At 40.1% G+C, this 24,698-nt stretch overlaps 2 protein-coding genes across 4 annotated transcripts in view; one reads left to right on the top strand and one right to left on the bottom strand.

Annotated features, from left to right (window-relative positions):
- The window catches only part of ACOT9 (acyl-CoA thioesterase 9), a 77,915-nt gene that overhangs the window by 15,320 nt on the left and 37,897 nt on the right, over nt 1-24,698 (top strand). For 2 of the 3 annotated variants that reach the window (XR_009500353.1, XR_009500352.1), the window contains exons 3-4: nt 5,180-5,382; nt 16,609-16,665. Coding sequence is in view for 1 of the 3 variants with exons in the window: in XM_059911714.1 (XP_059767697.1) it covers nt 16,643-16,665 (23 nt within the window). In the remaining 2 variants the exon portion in view is untranslated. The remainder of the gene's footprint in view (nt 1-5,179; nt 5,383-16,608; nt 16,666-24,698) is intronic. The other variant, XM_059911714.1, reaches the window with a different exon arrangement.
- LOC132357900 (methyl-CpG-binding domain protein 3-like 2B) lies at nt 10,528-11,157 on the bottom strand. The gene has a single exon (XM_059911723.1). The coding sequence runs from the start codon at nt 11,155-11,157 to the stop codon at nt 10,528-10,530; it is 630 nt and encodes a 209-aa protein (XP_059767706.1).

The following is a 24,698-nucleotide window of genomic DNA, read 5'->3' as shown; positions in this document are numbered from 1 at the left end:
ACTGCGCGTCTGGTAATAGCTATTTGGGAAATTCTTGCTAGCCATTTTGATTTTTGGGAAAGTTACTTAATGCCTGTAAACCCTGATTTTTCCTTATCTGTAAAATGGGAATAATGGGAATACCGATCTCCTATGGTTGTTGTGAGGATTAAACAAGATAATTGAGCAATAAGTTCTCAATAATATAATATTATCCTTACTGCTATTCCCTCTTTGTTCAACAAATATTTATTATATATTTTCAACATGTTAGGCAGTGAGGTAAGTATTCAATACATGGTAGCTATCATACTGCTATTTAGCCATTTCATCAATCCATATTATTATATAATTACAGGGTATCAGGCACTGTGCCAAGTTTAGGAGCCAGTAAATAAAGACAGAACCTTCAAGACTCTGGATAAGCTTTTCTCGTTCTACCAATGGGAATCCTCTTCTCCCTTATGAGTTCTTTGGAATTCTTCAATGATATCTTCTCTTCAGTGAAAGAGATCACTGTCAGATGCCTTCCTACAATGTGCCACGTTCTGGCTGACTATAGGATGGAAGAGGGGTATAAAGGATGTGAAAAGCCTTTGCCCCATATACGCAAGTGGCAGATAACCTGCTCCTGATGGCGCTTTTGCTTTTGCTTCTCCTTTCCTTTCCTTTTCCTATTCCTATCCCTTTCCCTTTCCCTTTCCTTTCCCAGAACCTAGTGTACTAGGGAAAAAGTTCTGCCGAAGTACCAGGGGAAAAACTCTACTGTAACAGGAGAAAAGAATATAGACACAAAGCAACACAGACCAGAAGAAAGTAGTGGACTTGTCTTTTTACAGCCCACAGGGGAAACGCAGCCCTTCAGACTTCTTCCACTCCATAGCCTTCAGCTGGGTGTCAGTCATCCAGTTCCTTCTGGATGAGACAGGCCAGGGGTTAGAAAAGGACTGAGGATTTCCTTGGGCTTGAATCCTGCAAGTAAGTAGAAGAGGGGAGGAAAGAAAGAGGCCCTTACCATGGTTACAAAAAATCAGACCTTTCCCACTGCCAACATTCATGTGCTTTCAGGCGTTGTAATGTTACAGAGTTGCTGTCTCTTTCCCTACTAAATGCCTACTTCTGTTAATCAGGCTTTCCTAGAAGGTGCCAGACCCCAAGAATAGGGATGAGAGAGGGAGGAAAAAATCCTTTATGGCAATAAGAAAAAAAGTCATTTTTAATTTAAAAACATCTCAAAGGGTTTAGATTAATGCATGGATAATAGATCGGTTAAATTAAATTTAGGATGCTGGGAGGCTAGCTTTTGAGGTTGACATTTACATGGTCCTCCCATATAATAAATCATCCTTTTTTTTTTTTTTTTTTTTTTTACTGTGATGGACTCAATCTTTAATTGGATGGATTGTGAATATGATCTATAATGTGGACCCTTTTGTTTTTATGTTATGCTCTTATGGAAGGTTCTTTAAACGCAATGCAGCTGGTTTTTGAAGGCTGGGTTGGGACTAAACCAGCCTTTGAAGGTGGGAGCATTGCTTACCATTCCTCTCCTTCCATTACTGCTTGAGAGCTGGTTTCCATCATCCAATCAGTTAAATCTTAACTAAATATTGAGAATTAACTTTGTGCCCAGACTCGAAATTTAAAAGATGACTCCTGCCTTCAAGAAGCTTACAATATCATTGGAGTTCCATGATGGACACTTTAAATAATTAAAGAAATAATACAAAGCAAAGTATAATTAAGTGATAAGTTGTCAGATACAGACTTAGTGAAATAGAAATGTAGAGAAAGTAAAAGTTAATGATTACAGGAGTCAGGAAATCCTCTTAGAAGAAGTAGGACTTCAGTTGGGCTCTGCGAATCCAGGAAGGGAGGAAATGAAGAGGGTACGACATGAACAGACCAGAGAAAGAAACCAGAAAGTTCAGAGCCTCACTCAGCTTCCTCATCTGGGAAATGAGTCAGGAAGCCAGACATGAGCCCCTCTGTGGCAGAGACTGTCGTTTTCCGTCTCGTGGCTCCAGCATCAAAGCAGTTTCTCTCATAGAGTAGGCACTTGATAGGTGTGTCTTGACTTGAACAAACATGACATATGAAGGCGATGGTTTGGAGATTTGTCTACCCGGGGCCAAAGTTCATGTTAGCAAGCAATGAATCTCCCTCAGGAATCTGGGGCTTGGCTCTGAACCATCCTGAGAGAGTCACATTACTTCTCCCTGGGCGTGGAACTAAGTCCTCTGAGAATGCAGTGAAACGGATGTCTTGCTTATGCAACTCATTTCCTCTGAGGACACATAACCCTGGTTGCCTCCAGCATAAGTTTCATCTGGGTTGGGGGTGATGGTGACATTGGCAGGTTACTTAGGGAACTTTCTTGCCAGGAGATGAGCAGCTGGGCCGTTGGTACATTGATACCTGGCCACCTTCCATGGATGCCTTTAATTAAAATGACATTTTATTTTTTTAACGATTTATTTATTATTATTATTTTATTATTTGATTTTATTTTTGGCTGCGTTGGGTCTTAGTTGTGGCGTGCGGGCTCTTCATTGCGGTGTGTGGGCTTCTCTCTAGTTGTGGCATGCAGGTTTTCTCTCTCTAGTTCTGGCGCGCGGGCTCCAGGGCGAGTGGGCTCTGTAGTTTGTGGCACATGGGCTCTCTCGTTGAGGTGCGTGAGCTCAGTAGTTGTGGTGCATGGGCTTAGTTGCCCCACGGCATGTGGGATCTTAGGTCCCTGACCAGGGATCGAGTCCACGTCCCCTGCATTGGAAGGCGGATTCTTTACCACTGGACCACCAGGAAGTCCCTAAAATGACATATTTTAATTAGCCAGGTATGTGTGATAATGTGAGACAGAAGAACAAACAAACACATTCCCATTTAATTATTTGGGAAGCGTTCTTAGCCTCTTTATAAAAAGTGTATTTATGAAACTGGAAAATTCAGTTTGGGTTATTTAGTCTCTTTTTCTCTAAGGGAAGAACTCTCAAATGTCATCTTCTCTTGTGGCTCTACAGGCCACTATCCTGTCTCCTCACCAAGACTCCTCCAACACTGCATACCAGCAGAATGCATTATTTATATTGCTTCCTCTGAGGTCTTATGGCACATTATTCATTGGAGCAGTTATCAGAGTGCATTTGATCACATTTCTGTTTTTTCCTCTCAGGGTGGTGGATTCCTGGAGGTCAGGAACTCTGTCTGTTTGATCTTTGTAACCTTAGCACCCAGCAAAGCACCTGGCCTATAGTAGGTGCTTAATAAATGGATTAAATTAATATATTGGCTCTACTGATTTTTAAAATAAATTTATTTATTTATTATATTTATTTTTGGCTGGGTTGGGTCTTCATTGCTGTGCGTGCGGGCTTTCTCTAGTTGCGGTGAGTGGGGGCTACTCTTCGTTGTGGTGCGCTGGCTTCTCATTGCGGTGGCCTCTTGCTGCAGAGCACAGGCTCTAGGCGCGTGGGCTTCAGTAGTTGTGGCACGCGAGCTCAGTAGTTGTGGCACACGGGCTTAGTTGCTCCGCGGCATGTGGGATCTTCCCGGACCAGGGCTCGAACCCGTGTCTCCTGCATTGGCAGGCGGATTCTTAACCACTGTGCCACCAGGGAAGCCCTCTATTGATTATTTTTTAAGAATTTAAGATAGAATTCATCAGAAAAATTCCTCCTATTCATTATCTTGACTTTCTCTGAGACTGTAAGAGCCTCTTGGCCAAGTAAAAGCCATCCCCAGAACTGGTTTGCAGGGGATTCTGAAATGATTTCTCTCCAAGAGCCTCCAGGAAAGAAAACAGACCTGCCAACACACCTTGATTGTAGCCCACTGAGTCGTGTGTCAGACATCTGACATCCAGAACTGTAAGATAATCAATCTGTGTTGTTTTAACCCACTAAGTTTGTGGTAATTTGTTACAGCAGCAATAGGAAGCTAATATAGTGGATGAGGAAAATACTGTCCAAATCACATTGTTCAGGAATAATTCACTCTTGCTGTATCAGGAGTATTTTGCATATTCCTCAGTTAATGTCATATTATATTGATTTGTTTCCGTGTTCTCGCTCTCGTAGGCTGTGTGCCTCTCCTGGTGCAAGACTGTGCTTTTTTCATCTCTGTATTCTTAGTCCCTCAAACATCATTGAATCTCTGTGTGTTTCTATGGTGACAAAGGATGAAGTAGGGAGGCACATGGGGCGGAGACCTGATGATGGTGGCGTCAGCATTAGGGAGGGGAAGTGCGAGAACTGGCGGGGACCGGATTGGCTGATGTTAGTTCTCAGTGGTGTGGGCTGGCGGGGCTGGAAGGCAGAGAATCTGCAGGTTCACTGCAGGCGTGACGAGGAAGCGCTCAAAGCAGCTTGGTTTCCGTGGGGCTCTCGGTCTGGGAATGATTGAACAGACTTATGAGTCTCCCGCATATGCCTCATCAGTAGTGAACCCCTCTCTGATTCCCTCCCACCCACTCCCTCACCCAGAGTGTTTCTCAACGCTTATAGTCCCAGACAGGAAGGCACAGACTTCAGTTAGAATTGGAGCAGCTCCAATCACTAAAGTATTCAATTTGGGCTTCCTGCAAGTGACACTGTTTCCCTAGTTTCCCAACACTAGATTTCAGTACCTTGAGGGGCCCCGAATGTGCCCTTTAATAGCAAAACCAAACTCTGGCAGGCTTGGCCTGAGACATTTATTCTAGTACATTAAAGCAGATTGCTCTCAGTGTGTGTGTGTGTGTGTGTGTGTGTGTGGTTAAAATTAAATACAAAATGGAGACTGGACTTGAGAATTCCCTGAGCAGACAAAACCATTTAAGCCAGTAAGCTCAACTAAATCTAGCTTATTTCATGGACATAAATGAAACTTAACCTAGGTTATTTCTTGTAAATGCCTCTGACAGTCGTAAAAAAAAAAAACAACCTTAAGTCATGGTCTTTAAAATGGTATGAGATAATCAGTTTTAACCAATCCCCTGCCATCTGGAACCCCCCATTGTAATAACCAGTCATTGTAAACATTAATAACTTTCTCATTTTCACTTTATAAGCCTTGCTGTAATTTAATGCCTGTGACCTTCATATCCATCTTTGAATCTGGAAGCTCCCAGTTCCTAACTGTTTTTATATACACAACAAACTCTTACTAAATACTACTTATTGATTTGGTGGTTTTGATTGTGTTATTTCTGGATTTTTGACAGTTTTCTGACATCAGAAGTGGGATCCAAAGAAGATCCTCAACAACTCTGAGGCCAGTGAGCAACCACGTGCTGGTACCCACTGGGCCCATTGAGCTCACCACTGTCTTGCCAACCTTGCAGTCAGCCTGAATGCTGCTCTCTTTGCATGTTGAGCTCTTGGAATTTATTGTGCATACCTGTATTCTGTTTGTTGAAGCTTCTTGGTAAGTCACCCTTCTGTCTGAAAGGGGAGAAACTTGTGATTCCCTGGGATTTAGGCAATGGTATGATTACTGAGCTCCTCACAGATTGTTTCAGGGAATCTAGAGGAAGAGATAGATAGGCTCCACCTCATCTAAATCTCATTCTCCTCTTCCCTTAAAAACTCTTGCTTCTTGTATGTATACCTACTATGGACCAGGATCTTGTGCCTTTCTGGCAAAATGGGTGAACTTTATAAAGGATAATTTGGAATTGTAGTGGCCACTTCGGGGAAACTTTAACGTAGATAAGATAGTCCACTTTACGGGGTGCCCTTGAAAAGAGGATTGCAAACCTCTCAGAGACGATGGAAGATACTCTTTGATTTGTATGCAGAAGTTTCTAAGAGACAAAGTGACTCTAAAAATAGCTTCTCTAAAAGAATCCTTACAGTGCGCGCATGTGTGCGCGCGCGCGCGCGCACACACACACACACACACACACACACACACACACACACACACACAATCTTCATTAAAAAACTTTGGCCATCTGAGCAGGTAACCTTAACTTAGTCTGTCGGCCAGCAGAAACACAATTTGGATCCAGATTCTTTTGAGTTTTGTATTATTATACCTGAGATATGGCTAAAATTAAAAAATGAAAACTATAAGACCTTTGTGTCTGTCTACATGTTTATGTATATCCATATATGTATGTATATTATATATATACATATATGATATTTTTTTTGGCCACCCCGTGCAGCTTGTGGGATCTTAGTTCCCCAACCAGGGGTTGGACCCGGGCCCTCGGCAGTGAAAGCCCCGAGTCCTAACCACTGGACCGCCAGGGAATTCCCATATATATATGATATTTTTTTAATAGATCTTTATTGGAGTATAATTACTTCACAATACTGTGTTAGTTTCTGTTGCACAACAAAGCAAATCAGCCATATGCATACACATGTCCCCATATCCCCTCCCCCTTGAGCCTCCCTCCCTTCCTCCCTATCCCACCCCTCTAGGTCATGGCAAAGCACTGAGCCGATCTCCCTGTGCTATGCAGCTGCTTCTCACCAGCCAACTATTTTACATTCGGTAGTGTATATATGTCGATGCTACTCTCACTTCGCCCCAGCTTCGCCCTCCCACCCCATGTCATCAAGTCCATTTTCTATGTCTGTCTCTTTATTCCTGCCCTGCAACTAGGTTCATCAGTACCATTTTTGCTTTTAGGTTCCATATATATGTGTTAGCATACGGTATTTGTTTTTCTCTTTCTGACTTACTTCGCTCTGTATGACAGACTCCAGGTCCATCCCCCTCACTACAAATAACTCAATTTCATTTCTTTTTATGGCTGAGTAATATTCCATTGTATTTATGTGCCACATCTTCTTTATCCATTCATCTGTTGATGGACACTTAGGTTGCTTCCATGTCCTGGCTATTGTAAATAGAGATGCAGTGAACATTGTGGTACATGACTCTTTTTGAATTATGGTTTTCTCAGGGTATGTGTCCAGTAGTGGGATTGCTGGGTCATATGGTAGTTCTATTTTTAGTTTTTTAATGAACCTCCATACTGTTTTCCATAGTGGTTGTATCAATTTACATTCCCACCAACAGTGCAGGAGGGTTCCCTTTTCACCACACCCTTTCCAGCATTTATTGTTTCTAGATTTTTTTTTTATAGATTTTTTGATAATGGGCATTCTGACTGGCGTGAGGTGATACCTCATTGTAGTTTTGATTTGCATGTCTCTAATAATTAGTGATGTGTAGCATCTTTTCATGTGCCTCTTGGCTATCTGTATGTCATCCTTGGTGAAATGTCTATTTAGGTCTTCTGCCCATTTTTTAACTGAATTGTTTGTTTTTTTGATATTGAGCTAGCTCCATGAGCTGTTTGTATATTTTGGAGATTAATCCTTTGTCTGTTGTTTCATTTGCAAATAGTTTCTCCCATTGTGAGGGTTGTCTTTTTGTCTTGTTTATGGTTTCCTTTGCTATGCAAAAGCTTTTAAGGTTAATTAAGTCCCATTTGTTTATTTTTGTTTTTATTTCCGTTACTTTAGGAGGTGGGTCAAAAAAGATCTTGCTGTGGTTTATGTCAAAGAGTGTTTTTCCTATGTTTTCCTCTAAGAGTTTTATAGTGTCTGGTCTTACATTTAAGTCTTTAATCCATTTGGAGTTTTTTTGGTGTATGGTGTTTGGTAGTGTTCTAATTTCATTCTTTTACATGTAGCTGTCCAGTTTTCCCAGCACCACTTATTGAAGAGGCTGTCTTTCTTCCATTGTATGTTCTTGCCTCCTTTGTCATAAATTAGGTGACCACATGTGCGTGGGTTTATCTCTGGGCATTCTGTCCTGTACCATTGATCTATATTTCTGTTTTTGTGCCTGTACCATATTGTCTTGATTACTGTAGCTTTGTGGTATAGTTTGAAGTCATGGAGCCTGATTCCTCCAGCTCTGTTTTTCTTTCTCAAGATTGCTTTGGATATTCGGGGTCTTTTGTGTTTTCATACAAATTGTAAAATTTTTTGTTCTAATTCTGTGAAGAATGGCATTGGTAGTTTGGTAGGGATTGTGTTGAATCTGTAGATTGCTTTGGGTAGTATAGTCATTTTCACAATATTGATTCTTCCAATCCAAGAACATGGTATATTTCTCCATCTGTTTATGTCATCTTTGATTTCTTTCATCAGTGTTTTATAGTTTTCTGAGTACAAGTCTTTCGCCTCCTTAGGCAGGTTTATTCCTAGGTATTTTATTCTTTTTGTTGTAATGGTTAATGGGAGTGTTTCCTTAATTTCTCTTTCTGATTTTTCGTTTTTGGTGTATAGGAGTGCCAGAGATTTCTGTGCATTAATTTTGTATCCTGCAACCTTACCAAATTCACTGATTAGTTCTAGTAGTTTTCTGGTGGCATCTTTAGGATTTTCTATGTATAGTATCATGTCATTGGCAAACAGTGACAGTTTTACTTCTTCTTTTCCAATTTGCATTCCTTTTATTTCTTTTTCTTCTCTGATTGCTGTGGCTAGGACTTCCAAAACGATGTTGAATAAGAGTGGCGAGTGTGGACATCCTTGTCTTGTTCCTGATCTTAGTGGAAATGCTTTCAGTTTTTCACCATTGAATATGATGCTTGCTGTGGGTTTGTCATATATTTCCTTTATTATGTTGAGGTAGGTTCCCTCTATGCCCATTTTCTGGAGAGTTTTTATCATAAATGGGTGTTGAATTTTGTCAAAAGCCTTTTCTGCATCTATTGAGATGATCATATGGTTTTTATTCCTTAATTTGTTAATGTGGTGTATCACATTGATTTGCATATATTGAAGAATCCTTGCATCCCTGGGATAAATCCCACTTGATCATGGCGTATGATCCTTTTAACGTGCTAACGTGCTGTTGGGTTCTTTTTTTTTTTTTTTTAATTTAAATATTTTATTTATCCCTTAACCAGAATTTATGAAAATTTTACTTTCTTTGTTTTACTAGAAGCAAACTCATCAGTAATATTTTCAAAATCAAGTTCTAGGGAAAAAAATGAACCTTTAAAAAGTACATTTAAAAAGAGTATGTAAAAATATTTGCAAATGAAGCAACTGACAAAGGATTAATCTCCAAAATTTACAAGCAGCTCATGCAGATCAATATCAAAAAACCAAACAACCCAATCTAAAAATGGGCAGAAGACCTAAAAAGACATTTCTCCAAAGAAGATATACAGATTGCCAACAAACACATGAAAGAATGCTCAACGTCATTAATCATTAGAGAAATGCAAATCAAAACTGCAATGAGATATCATCTCACACCAGTCAGAATGGCCATCATCAAAAATCTACAAACAATAAATGCTGGAGAGGGTGTGGAGAAAAGGGAACCCCCTGCACTGTTGGTGGGAATGTAAACTGACACAGCCACTATGGAGAACAGTATGGAGGTTCCTTGAAAAACTAAAAATAGAACTACCATATGACCCAACAATCCCACTACTGGGCATATACCCTGAGAAAACCATAATTCAAAAAGTGTCATGTACCACAATGTTCATTGCAGCTCTATTTACAATAGCCAGGACATGGAAGCAACCTAAGTGTCCATCAACAGATGAATGGATAAAGATGTGGCACATATATACAATGGAATATTACTCAGCCATAAAAAGAAACGAAATTGAGTTATTTGTAGTAAGGTGGATGGACCTAGAGTCTGTCATACAGAGTGAAGTAAGTCAGAAAGAGAAAAACAAATACCGTATGCTAACATATATATATGGAATCTAAAAAAAAAAAAGGTTCTGATGAACCTAGGGGCAGGACAGGAATAAAGACACAGACGTAGAGAATGAACTTGAGGACACAGGGAGGGGGAATGGTAAGCTGGGACGAAGTGAGAGAGTGGCATGGACATATATACACTCCCAAATGTAAAATAGATAGCTAGTAGGAAGCAGCCGCATAGCACAGGGAGATCAGCTCGGTGCTTTGTGTCCACGTAGAGGGGTGGGATAGGGAGGGTGGGAGGGAGATGCAATAGGGAGGGGATATGGGGATATATATGCACATGGCTGATTCACTTTGTTGTACAGCAGAAATTAACACACCATTGTAAAGCAATTATACTCCAATAAAGATGTAAAAAAAAAAAGTCTTATGTCTGATTTAGCATTTGACACAATAATGACAAAATAAAGATGTTAAAATGAAAAGTAAAAAGCAAGCTTAATAAAATTTTATAGAATTAATATTAAAAAATAATCTCTAGAGTAGGTATCATTCCTTGCCTAAGTGTAAGCAATGTAAGAAAATATTACAACTAAAAACATTAAATAATCCCCCCAGACTAGATTACCTCTGTAGAATTCAATAGAGAAATCCTGACAGAGATTGAAGTGTACAAAGATAAGGAAAAATTATTTTTCTTGTCACATGAAACCCAATCTCTCACTCACAAAAACGTTTACTCTTGTCGTTTTTGTCTACCAAGAGTTTAATAGAGTACAATGTTAATCTAACAAAGCATCTCACTCCAGAAACAGGGTTGACACTTAAAGAGGCAAGTAGAACGAAGGGCTGTCCTGCAGTGAACCACTTCCCAGGGGCCGCAGCACTCGGCTTCTTCAGGACAGTCTTCTCCATTTTTCACCTAGTTCTCAGGGCTCCTGGCTCTCTCTGTCTCCCTGGCAAGCCTGTCTGCCCTCAAGGCCATATCCAGTCTCTCCCTTGCTCCTTTCACTTTCCGAGACTGTCGGCGAATATCTGCATATGTTACTCGTTGCCTGCAGAGGGTCTGTGGGAGGAAGAGACCCAATCCTGGGATCATCTCTGCCCCGTCTGAAAACTGGGTAGTGATGGCTTCAGGGCTGGTGTGCAGAGACCTGGCACCAGCACGGCCCAGGGATTCATCTGCACCACGCAGGGCAATTACTCCGAAAATAATTGTGCTGTCCAACGTGCTGAAAAGTTCTCCTTCAGGGCTGTAGACCTGGAGCCCCTGCAGTCTCCTGAATGCACAGACTTGTTGGGGCTTCTCCAAGGTCCCCTCGCATTGACGGCGCCTGACCGCATTGTCAGGATGAGAAGTTATCTTTGTGACTGGCCTCCTGAAAACGCAGCTGGTCAGCCTCATAGGAAGTGCAGTTCCGTCACGATGTCTCTGCTTGGCCTTGGCTAAATGGTCTTGTCTTTTCTTCTCCAACGTCTCAAGCATCATATTTCTTTTGCGCTTCCCCAGAAGAGGCTGGCTTGGAAAACTGGTCCATTCAGGTTCCCCCATCTTTCGAGAGCTGTCCTCAGACCCACCCCTGAGATGCAGACAGCCTGTGTCTTGCTGGAAAGTGCAGTCCGTGCTGTTGGATTCTGTTTGCTAGTATTTTGTTCAGGATTTTTGCATCTATGTTCATCAGTGATATTGGTCTATAATTTTCTTTTTTTGTGATATCATTTACTGGTTTTGGTATCAGGGTGATGGTGGCTTTGTGGAATGAATTGCTCCCTCTGCAATTTTTTGGAAGATTTTGAGAATGATTGGTGTTAGCTCTTCTCTAAATGTTTGATAGAATTTACCTGTGAAGCCATCTAGTCCTGGACTTTTGTTTGTTGGAAGATTTTTAATTACGGTTTCAATTTCATTACTTGTGATAGGCCTGTTTATATTTTCTAATTCTTCCCTGTTCAGTCTTGGAAAATTGTACCTTTCCAAGCATTTGTCCATTTCTTCATGGTTGTCCATTTTATTGGCATATAGTTGCTTGTAGTAGTATCTTATAATCCTTTGTATTTCTGCAGTGTCAGTTGTGATTTCTCCTTTTTCATTTCTAATTTTATTGATTTGCATCCTCTCCCTTTTTTTCTTGATGAGTCTGGCTAAGGGTTTATCAATTTTGTTTATCTGCTCAAAGAACCAGCTTTTAGTTTTACTGATCTTTGCTATTGTTTTCTTTGTTTCTATTTCATTTATTTCTGCTCTGATCTTTATGATTTCTTTCCTTCTACTCACTTTGGGTTTTCTTTGTTCTTCTTTCTCTAGTTGTTTTAAGTGTAGGGTTAGATTGTTTATTTGAGATTTTTCTTGTTTCTTGAAGTGAGATTGTATTGCTATAAACTTCCCTCTTAGAACTGCTTTTGCTGTGTCACATAGGTTTTGGGTCGTGTGTTTTCATTGTCATTTGTTTCTATGTATTTTTTAATTTCTTCTTTGATTTCTTCAGTGATCTCTTGGTTATTTAGTAGTGCACTGTTTAGCCTCCGTGTATTTGTGTTTTTTACAGTTTTTTTCCTGTAATTGATTTCCAATCTAATAGCGTTGTGGTCAGAAAAGATGCTTGATATGATTTCAATATTCTTAAATTTTCCAAGACTTGATTTGTGACCCAAGATGTGATCTATCCTGGAGAATGTTCCATGTGCACTTGAGAAGAAAGTGTATTCTGCCACTTTTGGGTGGAATGTTCTATAAATGTCAGTTAGATCTATCTGGTCTATTGTATCATTTAAAGCTTGTGTTTCCTTATTTATTTTCTGTTTGGATATCTGTCCATTGGTGTAAGTGGGGTGTTAAAGTACCCTACTATTATTGTGTTACTGTCGATTTCTCCTTTCATGGTTGTTAGCATTTGCCTTATGTATTGAGGTGCTCTTATGTTGGGTGCATAAACATTTATAATTTTCATATCTTCTTCTTGGATTGATCCTTTGATCATTATGTAGTGTCCCTCCTTGTCTCTTGTAGCAGACTTTATTTTAAAGTCTATTTTATCTGATACGAGTATTGCTACTCCAGCTTTCTTTTGATTTCCATTTGTATGGAATATCTTTTTCCATCCCTTCACGTTCAGTTTGTATGTGTCCCTAGGTCTGAAGTGGGTCTCTTGTAGACAGCATATATATGGGTCTTGTTTTTGTATCCATTCAGCCAGTCTGTGTCTTTTCGTTGGGGCATTTAATCCATTTACATTCAAGGTTATTATCGATACGTATGTTCCTATTATCACTTTCTTAATTGTTTTGGGTTTATTTTTGTGGGTCTTTTCTTCTCTTGTGTTTCCCTCTTTGAGAAGTTTCTTTAGCATTTGCTGGAAAGCTGGTTTGGTGGTGCTGAATTCTCTTAGCTTTTGCTTGTCTGAAAAGCTTTTGACTTCTCCGTCGAATCTGAATGAGATCCTTGCTGGATAGAGTAATCTCGGTTGTAGGTTTTTCTCTTTCATCACTTTAAGTATATCCTGCCACTCCCTTCTGGCCTGTAGAGTTTCCACTGAAAAATCAGCTGATAACTTATGGGGATTCCTTTGTATGTTATTTTTTGTTTTTCCCTTGCTGCTTTTAATATTTTTTCTTTGAGTTTAATTTTTATTAGTTTGATTAGTATGTGTCTTGGTGTGTTTTTCCTAGGGTTTATCCTGTATGGGACTCTCTGCGCTTCCTGGACTTGATTGACTATTTTCTCTCCCATGTTAGGGGAGTTTTCAACTATAATCTCTTCAAATATTTTCTCAGGCCCTTTCTTTTTCTCCTCTTCTTTTGGGACCCCTATAATTCGAATGTTGGTACATTTATTGTTGTCCCAGAGGTCTCTGAGATTGTCTTCAATTCTTTTCATTCTTTTTTCTTTATTCTGCTCCTTGGCAGTTATTTCCACCATTTTGTTTTCCAGCTCACTTATTTGTTCTTCTGCCTCAGTTTTTCTGTTATTGATTCCTTCTAGTGTATTTTTCATTTCAGTCATTATGTTGTTCATCTCTCTTTGTTTGTTCTTTAGTTCTTCTAGATCTGTGTTAAACATTTCTTGCATTTTCTCAGTCTGTGCCTCCATTCTATTTCTGAGATTCTGGATCATCTTTACTATCATTACTCTGAATTCTTTTTCAGGTAGATTACCTATTTCCTCTTCATTTATTTGGTCTTCTAGGTTTTTACCTTGCTCCTTCATCTGTGATATATTTTTTTGCCATGTCTCTTTTTTTTTTTTTTTTTTTTGTGAGTGGGATTGTGTTCCTGTCTTACTGGTTGTTTGGCCTGAGGTTTCCAACTCTGGGTTTTGTAGGCTATTGGGTAGAGCTGGGTCTTGGTGCTGAGATGAGGAACTCCGTGAGACCTCACTCCGATGAATATTCCGTAGGGTCTGAGGTTCTCTGCTAGTCCAGTGGTTCGGACTCGGAGCTCCCACCACAGGAGCTTAGGCCCAACTCGGCTCATGAACCAAGATCCTGCAAGCCACCTGGGACGGCAAAAAAACAACAACAAAAAAACCAATAACAAAGTAAAATATAAAATTAGACTAGGAAACTAACAGATATGTTATGAAGAATATAAAAATAAAAATATAGATGAATCAACAACCAGAAAGTACTACAGTACCACAATAGTAAAAAAGAGGAGGAGGGGGAAAAAAAGGGGGGGAAAGGCCTTGGCTGTGGAGGGCAGGGCCTAAGCAAGGGCGAGGTTTGGGCGGTGGGCAGGGCCAATGCTCAGGACCCACAGGGCTGGAAAAGGCCCTGGGGGCTGTGGGGATTGGGGCTTAGGATCAAGGAACAGAAGGGGCCCAGGTGTGCCCCCCACCCCTGGTCTCAGAGGGCAGGGGACCTCACCTAGGAGCCCAGCAGGCTTCCTGGGCTCTAGTGGGTGGGGTAAACGCCCTCCTCTCCTGCTTCTCTGGTCTGGGAGGGCCCCTACTGCCTGCTTCTCCTGATCTCCCTGGCCTCCCTCCTATGCCCTCAAGAACCCACGTGGTCTGGAGGGGGCTTTGGAGGGCAGGGGATCGCCCTGGGAGCTCAGCAGGCTCCCCGGCCTGAGTTGGGAGGCAGTCGCCCTCTGCTCCTCTCCTGCTCTTCCTGGAGAGTCCCTCCCACCTGCCTCTCCTGATCTCCCCGGCCTCAGGGGCACTGATCCTGTCTGGCCTCCACTTCTCCTCCCCCCTCAGTCCCCCTACATCCTACTGGTTCACTTTGGGGTTCCTCCTGTCTCCTTGGGGGTCTCCCCACCAGCAGCCGGCAGGCGCCCTAGTTGTGGGGAGACGCTAACTCTACATCTTCCCACACTGCCATCTTGACTCCGTCCCTGATATTTTTAAAAGAATTCTACTTAGTTGGCTTAAAGAGAAATAAGTGCATGTATAAATTAAATATTCCTAAAACTCTCAGAAATGCAAACTCTAATCCAACTGTTTTCAAGTTCACATGATCAGGATAATCTTTGTTAAATAAAAGTTAGTTTAAGTTTGTTGGTTTAATAAAAACAGACGTGTCTTTGGAATTGTCAATATTAAATGTAATGCAAACATATAACTTTTTCTACCTTGGTTTATTTGTCGAATAAGCTCATGCTATCTCTATGTTACAAAATAACTTAAGATGATGGCTAGCTGTTTGATGGCTAATCTAAGCATAATTGTTAAAAACAAGTAATTTAAATAAATGTAAATAAAAGTTTATACTAAGCTAAACTAAATATTGAACATTTATTATCTAGGTCATTTCCAAATAAGATAATTTACTGAGACATTGATCACTAAACATAAATTTAAATTTATTTATTTTTCTTAATTTTTACAGAGACAAAGATATTTGGGTCTATTAATAAATATGTCTTTTGCCACATTAAAACCACATTAAATATATTGTACTATGAAAAACCTGTTTCTAAAAAGTATAAGTTTTTATAATTATGTATTTATAAATTTGCTAATTTACTATGGGGTGCTAATATATGATAGATAGTTCACTATTGCCTGCTTTGTAATTTTCACTGGAAAATAAAGATTACTCATAGTTAAAATTTATAATCAATATGTAAAAATAGAGCTACTAGAAACAATAAAGAGTGAAGGAAAACAACTTTGTATACAAAGAAAGGGAATAAAATTGGATTTAAAAAATATCAGTACAGATTTATTTCATTTCTTCATAAAAAACAACTCCATAAAATATCTGAATAAAAAAAGAACAAACAGTTTTCAGTAAGTGTTTGCATATTTTTTCTACATACTTTCTTCTCCCTTCAGATTCCAAAAACAGAGTAGAACTGAGACATTCTTAATTTTGTCACAGCTACATAGCCTTTAATTCTGTCAACAGAACTTCTATCCATTCTCCATAAAGCCCCTAAATATCTAGCATTAGGAAATTAATAAACTCATGGGTCTAAACCCGAGGATACAAACCCCTAACAAGTGCCAAAGCACTCATTCATTATTGGACTGGCTCTTCCGTTTCCTTGCTAAGGACGTAGAGGTGTGTTCTACATCCTGAAAATAATAGACTGAGTTTACATGGCATGGATACAAGCAATAGTTACTGCACAAGTGAATAGGACACAAAACCACCTGAGCTGGTTGTTTAGTGTATTGTAGGGCGAGGAGCTGATGTCTGGTTTTCTCTTTCCCTCTAACTCTTCTCTTTGACAACCAACAGCACATGAACATTATTTGTCAGACTATTCTGCCCTGCAGTTTTTCACTTTGATTCAAAGAAATGAAAACTGACATTGCTCTCCCTCACATTGATTGGAAGAAATCAGTATAATAGTGAAAATATTGCTGATTCTAGGGATATGGAACATCAAAGTGATCCTTATTATGAGGTTTGAACTTGTAATTTTTAAAAATTGAAGGATAGTTGATTTACAATAAAATGTATTTTCATATGAGGAGTATGCAAGGAATATAGGATGTGTTTTTGTTAAGGAGAAAGAGAGTAATGTGTAAAATAAAATGACTTTTTTTTTTTTTCAGAAGAAGAAAGGAAAAAGAAGAAGGCAAAACCTAAATGGATATAGAAAGATGCAAAAGGTTTGTGGAAGAGAAATTTTATGTTGTGAGGTCACAGCTGGCTAAAATTGAATAGATTTATTTACAAGGATTTTTAAAATGAGCTCAGTAATGTACTGATACAAAACTAGAGTTTAATTTTCTCTCTGTTAAAATCACAAAATTTCTTAGGCTATTGGTCTGTTCTTAATAAAATATTATAAAAGGTTTTTCTTTACCTTTAATGTAATCTGCCTAGGAAACAAGGATTCTGTGTCATGGGAAATATTTCCTGTGTTCCACATTGTCTTTATCAGATCTTTGATTAATTAGGAAAACTGAGTCTTTTCAATTTTAAGAGCTAGGGTTTTTTACAACTATATAACTTTCTATATTTGCCTTTGAAATCTTTCAGTTATCACTTTGGTGAACAGATAACTAAGTATTATGTCATAGTGACTTACACTCCTAACTGATCAAGGGTTTCAAATCTTTTGACATTTTTAACAAACTTCCCCAAATCAAATTCTGAATGAAGTCTTTTTGATCTCAAACTAACTTTGGAATTTTCCAGAGGGCCCCTGGAAGTTCTGAAAAAATTTGCTCTTTCTCCTTACAAAAGAGAAATCTCAGTTTATTTAGGCTTATTTGATATTAAATTACATGGCAAACATTGTCAAATAAAAAGTAATGTTTGACCTTCTTAGGTTATATTTACATAGTATATATTATTAATATGTGTTCTAGAAATTATATGAAATTCCTAAAAACCTGATATGTCCTTGTATAATGTTATCAGTCAAAATTCCAGTTATTATTTTATAATATTGTATGTCACAAAATAATAATTTGGGCATCATTTTTTGGTGAATTCTCACTAGATCTTTAACCATGGATGTTTTTAAGTCTTTTGTCACAGTTATTGTTTTACTCTTGATTCCTCTCTGAAAGCATTTGTAATCATCTACAGGCAAAATGCTTCATCTTCAAAGAGATTTATGGAAAAGATATTAACAAGTACTCTAGAATACAGGTTTCTGATAACTTTAAGATCATAACACCGAACTGGGTAAGAATTTCTAAGACTCTGCTGGAAAAGTGATTGATTCATAAAGCTACTAACCCAAGATGAAGCAAAACAAAAATTAATTACAGGAGACTGAATGAACTGATGAAGATGATTATAACTTTTATGACTTCATTTTAAATATTGCTGGTTGTTTAATGTTTTGTTTTCCAGATTTAAAGGACTCCTTTTGCTTCTCTCTTTTAAGCTATTAATATTTATAACTTGACAGCAATTTGAGAAAGTATACTTTTGTAAACAAAAGTTGAAACATTTATCTTTTTCTCCCTACCTAATCCCTCCAGAATTCAGAAACTCTTATTAAATACTCCTCTTTTCATGACAATATATGTATTTATATAAACTCAATAAGAATTTGTTCTTCTTGTAGCAGGACACAATTAAACAAGTCCTTAGCTTGGCTTCTTAGCCTAAAGAGACTTTAAAGGTCTAATCTGAAATTCCTTATTACCAGACAATTTTAAAGAACTAAAGTTGACTTTATGGAGCCAGTAAAGCCCCTTGGATATTACCAAGGCTTTGACCAAAATGTCATATTTGAGAATCTGCATAGAATTACTATTCTTACTACATTTATGTAAATAATCTATCCAAGTTTAATAAGATGACTTATAAACAAATTAGTTTCACTATAAATATCTTTGATAAAAGTGGGATGAGGGGCTTCCCTGGTGGTGCAGTGGTTGAGAATCTGCCTGCTAATGCAGGGGACACGGGTTCGAGCCCTGGTCTGGGAAGATCCCACATGCCACGGAGCAGCTAGGCCCGTGAGCCACAGCTACTGAGCCTGCGCGTCTGGAGCCCGTGCTTCACAACAAGAGAGGCCACGATAGTGAGAGGCCCGTGCACCGCGATGAAGAGTGGCCCCCGCTTGCCACAACTAGAGAAAGCCTTCGCACAGAAACGAAGACCCAACACAGCCAAAAAATAAATAAATAAAATAAATTAAAAATAAATAAATAAATGTTTAAAAAAAAAAAGTGGGATGACTATGGAAAAAATTGTTTCACTAGAAAACTATGGTTATCGTGGTATCTCTCCTACCAGGTAAGTATAGAAAAGTATGGTGTATTCGTTATCAAATTCATCAGGATTAGATAACCTGAAGAACTCAGTGATCTAACTTCCCACGTCTATGATGATGATGCAGCTGTTGGTAACAGCAACTACATGACCCTCCATCCTGTTGACTCAACTATTGGAAACAATGAATGTGTGATTCTTTAGCCTGGCTGTATCAACAGTGGTTACCAAGAGTAATGCTAAACTAGTTGGTCACACTCTTAGCTTGCTGAGATAATGACCGGAAAGGGGGGGAATTGCTAAACATAAATACAAAAGGGAGACCAAACCTGAGGGTTCCCTGGACAGACAAAACCATGTAAGCCATGGAAGCAAAACTAAGTCTAGATTATTTCATGAACATAAGCAAAACTTAGGTTATTTCTTATAAATGCCTCTGACAGTCATAATAAAACTTAAGTCATCTTCCTAAAAATGGTATGGGAGAATCACTTTTAACCAATCTCCTGCCATCTGGAACCCCCATTGTAATAATGAGTCATTGTAAACGTTAATAACTTTCTCATTTTCACTTTATAAACTATCCTTTAATTTCATGCCCATGAGCTTCATATCAGTCTTTGAATTTGGAAGCTCCCAGTTTGAGAGCTAAATACTATTTATTGATTTGGTGGTTTTAGTTGTGCTATTTTTGACAGTATCTATATATCTATATCTATGTCTTTATCTATACCTATACCTCCTCAGGGAGATATATATATCTCCTCAGGGAATTTTTACAGGAACTGCTAGGGCCAGGGTGAGGGAGATGGAGGAGCCTGAGCAATACCCGGGGAATAATTGTGGGTTATAGTAGGAACTGGAGTCAAGGAAGAAATGGCCACTTTGAAGAGCCTTTTTAGGAGTAAAACAAGGATCTTTCTTCTCTCCAGGCTTGGTTTTTGCATCTCCACAGACGAGGCCAGACAGAAGCCATATGTGGTGTCCTGTGCAGCGTGCTAATGAGTTACCTATATAAACAGAACAAAGCAGTCTAGCAATCCCATAAAGATCACATATAACGATAAACCAGCTAGAATAATGTCACTGTTTCTGAAGATAAAGTCAACTAATACTTTTTTTTTAAAATTAATTAATTTATTTATTTATGGCTGTGCTGGGTCTTCGTTTCTGCACGAGGGCTTTCTCCAGTTGTGGCAAGCGTGGGCCACTCTTCATCGCGGTGCGCGGGCCTCCCACTATCGCGGCCTCTCTTGTTGCGGAGCACAGGCTCCAGACGCGCAGGCTCAGTAACTGTGGCTCACGGGCCTAGTTGCTCCACGGCATGTGGGATCTTCCCAGACCAGGGCTCGAACCCGTGTCCCCTGCATTAGCAGGCAGACTCTCAACCACTGCACCACCAGGGAAGCCCAAGTCAACTAGTACTAATGGCACCATCCTGTCTTTGTGTGGCCCCATCTCCAAATAGCACAAGATACAAATTTATACCCGAAAACATGTTATGTAAATTCAAACAACCAGCATGATTTTAATGTCTATAAAATACACAAATCCTCATTGTAAAGTCAATTTTGAAAGCTTGTGGGCACTCTGAAGCATGTGCTTTTGCAGAGATAGTGAAGTATGTTGATAGCTTTGTTCCCTCTATGGCAATGCATCCTGGTGCAGCTGTAATTGTATCAGAGGTACTTGCTGATTTTCCTTGGGCTGAGGAATGGCAGGGTTGGCTCCTACGCTGGCCCAGCTGAATGGGCTGCCTTGGGGTCTGAAGGGAGGCTCTATTTCCCAGCTGGGATGGTAGCAGTTGGGGTGGTGTGAAAAAAATGATGGAAAGTGGGTGGGCAAGAGAATGGAGAGAAATAGGATGCAGAGGGAGGAACGAATGGAAGAGAACTGAATTTGTTGGAGAAAGTGTATGAAGTGGGAAGGAGGGTGGCCGTGACAAGGTGAAGAATGATCAGAAGATTAGGCGTGGGTAGGAGAGTTGCCCACTGAAATTTTACCTTTTAAGTCCTATTTTATTGAAAGAGACATCTTTATTGAAGAGGACACCCTGAAATGAAGATGTCCTATCCTGAAGAGACCCTCTGATCCCATGTCACTAATAGTATGACATGTTTTACATGTTTGCCATTTTTAAGCAAGAGGAAATTGTTAGAGGAAAAAGAGCATTGCTAAAAACATAAAACCTTTCAACACTTGAATTTGATGAGCAGTCATAAAGGTGGAGCTGAGGAAAGGTAAGGAAAGTGATAAAAAATTACCACTGTTTTGAAATTGCCTAGCCTGGGTTTTACTTCTGTTGGAACAAGTGGGTATAATACTAAGCATTTTCATGTAACAGCTCACTAGTCTTTCAGGTTTAGGGGGAAAATCACCTTTCCATTGTTTCCTCCTCCCCCTCACAACTTTATTCTAGATCCTTTTGTATAATCTCTAGTCTGGGAAATAAGCTATTTTTTAAAAAGTGGTTTCTCTATCCTAATGAAATAATAGCATGAATCAATTTGTTTGAAAGTTGATGACATAGTTTTCCAAGAACATTTTCTACCTGAATTAGATATCCAAAAATATCTATGGTTTAGCAGCCCAAGGATGCTTGCTAGATACTTTTCACTCTTAATACTAGGTTGAACTGATAACGTATTGTTAGGTTTTGTTATTTGATATTATTCTTCTACTTGTAATAATAATGACATTGATAATGTCTTATGTATCTGTCAGTGTATGATGAGGCGTCTTTGATTTTTTTTTTAAATTTATTTATTTATTTTTATTTTTGGCTGTGTTGGGTCTTCGCTTCTGTGTTAGGGCCCTCCCCAGTTGCGGTAAGCGGGGGCCACTCTTCATCACGGTGCGCGGGCCTCTCACTATCGCGGCCTCTCTTGTTGCAGAGCACAGGCTCCAGACGCGCAGGCTCAGTAATTGTGGCTCACGGGCCCAGCCGCTCCACGGCATGTGGGATCTTCCCAGACCAGGGCTCGAACCCGTGTCCCCTGCATTAGCAGGCAGACTCTCAACCACTGCGCCACCAGGGAAGCCCGCGTCTTTGATTTTAATGATACATTTGATACCATTTCTGTTACCCTGAGACCATTTCAGAATAGAACGGAGAAAAACAACAAACAGGTGGGGTGGAGAATCTGTTATTCAGGACAGTGATTCTCACCACCATACAACTGTTGCATGTTTCCTGGCCTGATTTTGTGACCACTTTCCTTTCTATCCCTGCTGTCCAAAATTTGGTATAGCATATACCACACTTACAACCCCACTACCACCACACACACAGAAATCAGGGTTGCTAAGCTGTTTTAAGAATTTTACGCATGCTGCCAATTGAGATAATTGTAGACATGTGGTTGAATGCTGGGCTGGCTGGGTTTTAGCAGGGGTTCCCTGAGCTTAGAACTAAGGTAAGTGGACTAAGTGATGAGATCATTTTTTTTCTCTTTAAATAACATCTGGGACTTCCCTGGTGGTGCAGTGGTTAAGAATCGCCTGCCAATGCAGGGGACACGGGTTTGAGCCCTGGTCTGGGAAGATCCCACGTGCCGCAGAGCAACTAAGCCCGTGTGTCACAACTACTGAACCTGCACTCTAGAGCCCGTGTGCCACAACTACTGAGCCCGTGTGCCACAACTACTGAGCCCACGTGCAACAACTACTGAAGCCCGTGCACCTAGAGCCCGTGCTCCGCAACAAGAGAAACCACTGCAATGAGAAGTCCCTGCTCGCTGCAACTAGAGAAAGCCCGCATGCAGCAACGAAGACCCAACACAGCCAAAAAGAAAATATAAAATAAATAAATAAATAACATCTGCAGTGGGACATCTGTGGGGTTGGTTGCTCTGTACTCCTTTTCTAAGGAGTGCTCTACATCCCCCTCTGAGAGGCTACTTATGGAAATAGCCATACTAGTAGATCGTGACCTGTCCATCGGCCTGGGTAAGGAGGTTCCTGGTAAGTCAAATGGGCCAATCACATCACCTTGCCCTGCTGCCACAGTTGACCAGTCCAGGGGTGTGTATCTGATCCCACCTGGGCCAATGAATCTCTTTTCAGGACTTTTTGTATTTGGGATACAGATTTTTGGGTCAGTCTCCAAGCATGTGGATGTGTCTGTGACTGTAAAATGTAAAATTCAGGAGCTGCTTTGGCCATGTGGAGGAAGCCATTATTCAGAGAAAAAAGAATGAAGCCAGTATGCAAAGTAAAGCAAAGATAAGTGATGGAGAAGAGGCATCTTCATGGCATTGAGTCCCTGGTTCTAGCTGTTCCAGCCCAATTGACACTGTTTATACCCTGATTATACACTGATGAGAATGTGTCTGGCTGGAGGTGACTTGATTGCACAAAATTACAAGCTACCCCTACCTATCATTACACCATCTACGTAACCTAAAAAATTCTCTTGAACTTAATTTTTTCCCCTGAACCTACTATTGCCTCAACCGAAAGTTCAAGTAAAAACCAACCAAAAAGTATAATTCGATAAAATATTTATTGCACTGTGTTAGGTGTGGTAGAGTATAAGGAAGTATTGGTACCAAACCAAACCTGGGTCTGCTCACCTGACTCATGGTAAAGCCAATCTACTGACACCGGGTTGTGGTGAAGGATAGTGTTTACTGCAAGGCGCCCAAAGTGGGGTCAAGCAACAAGATAGGGCAGCTCATGCTCAAAAGGCCCGAACTCCCTGATGGCTTTCAGGGAAGGGCTTTTAAAGGCCACATTACAGGTGAGGATTGTAGGGGGCCTGATCAGCTTGTGGACATTCTTCTGATTGGTTGGCGGTGAGGTAACAGGGTGGAATTTTGGGAGTTAAACGTCATCAACCTTCTGGTTCCAGCTGGTCTGGGGTCTATGTGCTTGTGGGCAGCATGCAGTAAACTTCTCCCACCTGGTGGGGGCTTCAGTATCTGCAAAACAAATCAAGGATGTGGCTCAGGATATTATCTATAGCTCTTGAGGAGGCGCTAAAGGTCCTTGACTTTGCTTTATGGCTAAATTATTATTATTTTGTCTTGCTTGACTGTTTTTCCTTTGTTTCTGTATCTTCTCACTTCTCTGATTAAATTTGCTTCATAGAACTTGGGGAAGGCCTAGGAGGCTAAAGCTTTTCTATAAACGAGAGGCAGGAGATATGGTGGGGGAGGGGGGAATCTGTACCTGGGAAGGCCCTGTAGGGTCCTGCTCGGTTTCAGTACAGCTGCCACAAAACAAAACAAAACCGTCACTGAAAAGGTATGGACAACATGAATAAAAAGGAAGGTGAGATCCCTGCAGGCCAAAAGGAGAGTCTTCTGGATGTGGGACTGATAAAAGCAGGGAAAGTTAGGTGGAGAGGAAAGAGAAAGCCAAAGACCGTGCTCCATTTGTAATTCATAAAGTGATTTTTAAAAAAAGCCAGCTTAATTAAAATAGACAAATTTTTAGTAAGCATGGGGTATCAGAAAAAGCATACGATATCAACCCTGCCTTTTAGGAAATTACCATCTTCAAGGACAAAGCAAGACGGGCATGTATTCTGGAAAGATCCCCCCTCATTACCTTATTTTATTTCCTCCTTAGACCGCTTTATCACGTTTGAAACGATATAATTTGCTAACTTGCTTGCTGACTTGTTTTCCTTCCCTATAACGTAAGCCCCCTAAGGGCAGGGAGTTTTGTCTGTTTTGTTGCATCTCCAGAATCTACAGCGTCTTGCGCACTGCAAACAGCTGAATAAGAATTCGTTGAATGAAATGGAAAATCAGATTCTAGGGTAAAAATCATCTTAACTTTTTGGCCTTGAATCTCTCTGGGCGGGCCAAGATCTCCAACTGTCAAACACTAGGGGGCAGACCGAAATTAGGAGAGGAAAAATTTTTTCCCCTTCGGGTAAAGGTTTTCAACCTTTGCTTACGTTAGCATCACCTGGGGCGCCTTTAGACATCCTGAAGACCAGGCTGCACCCTTAATT

This window comes from Balaenoptera ricei, chromosome X (assembly GCF_028023285.1).
Source record: "Balaenoptera ricei isolate mBalRic1 chromosome X, mBalRic1.hap2, whole genome shotgun sequence".
NCBI classification, from domain to species: domain Eukaryota; kingdom Metazoa; phylum Chordata; class Mammalia; order Artiodactyla; family Balaenopteridae; genus Balaenoptera; species Balaenoptera ricei.
The sequence above is the reverse complement of the archived record's forward strand: the minus strand, read 5'-3'. Positions and strand labels throughout refer to the sequence as shown.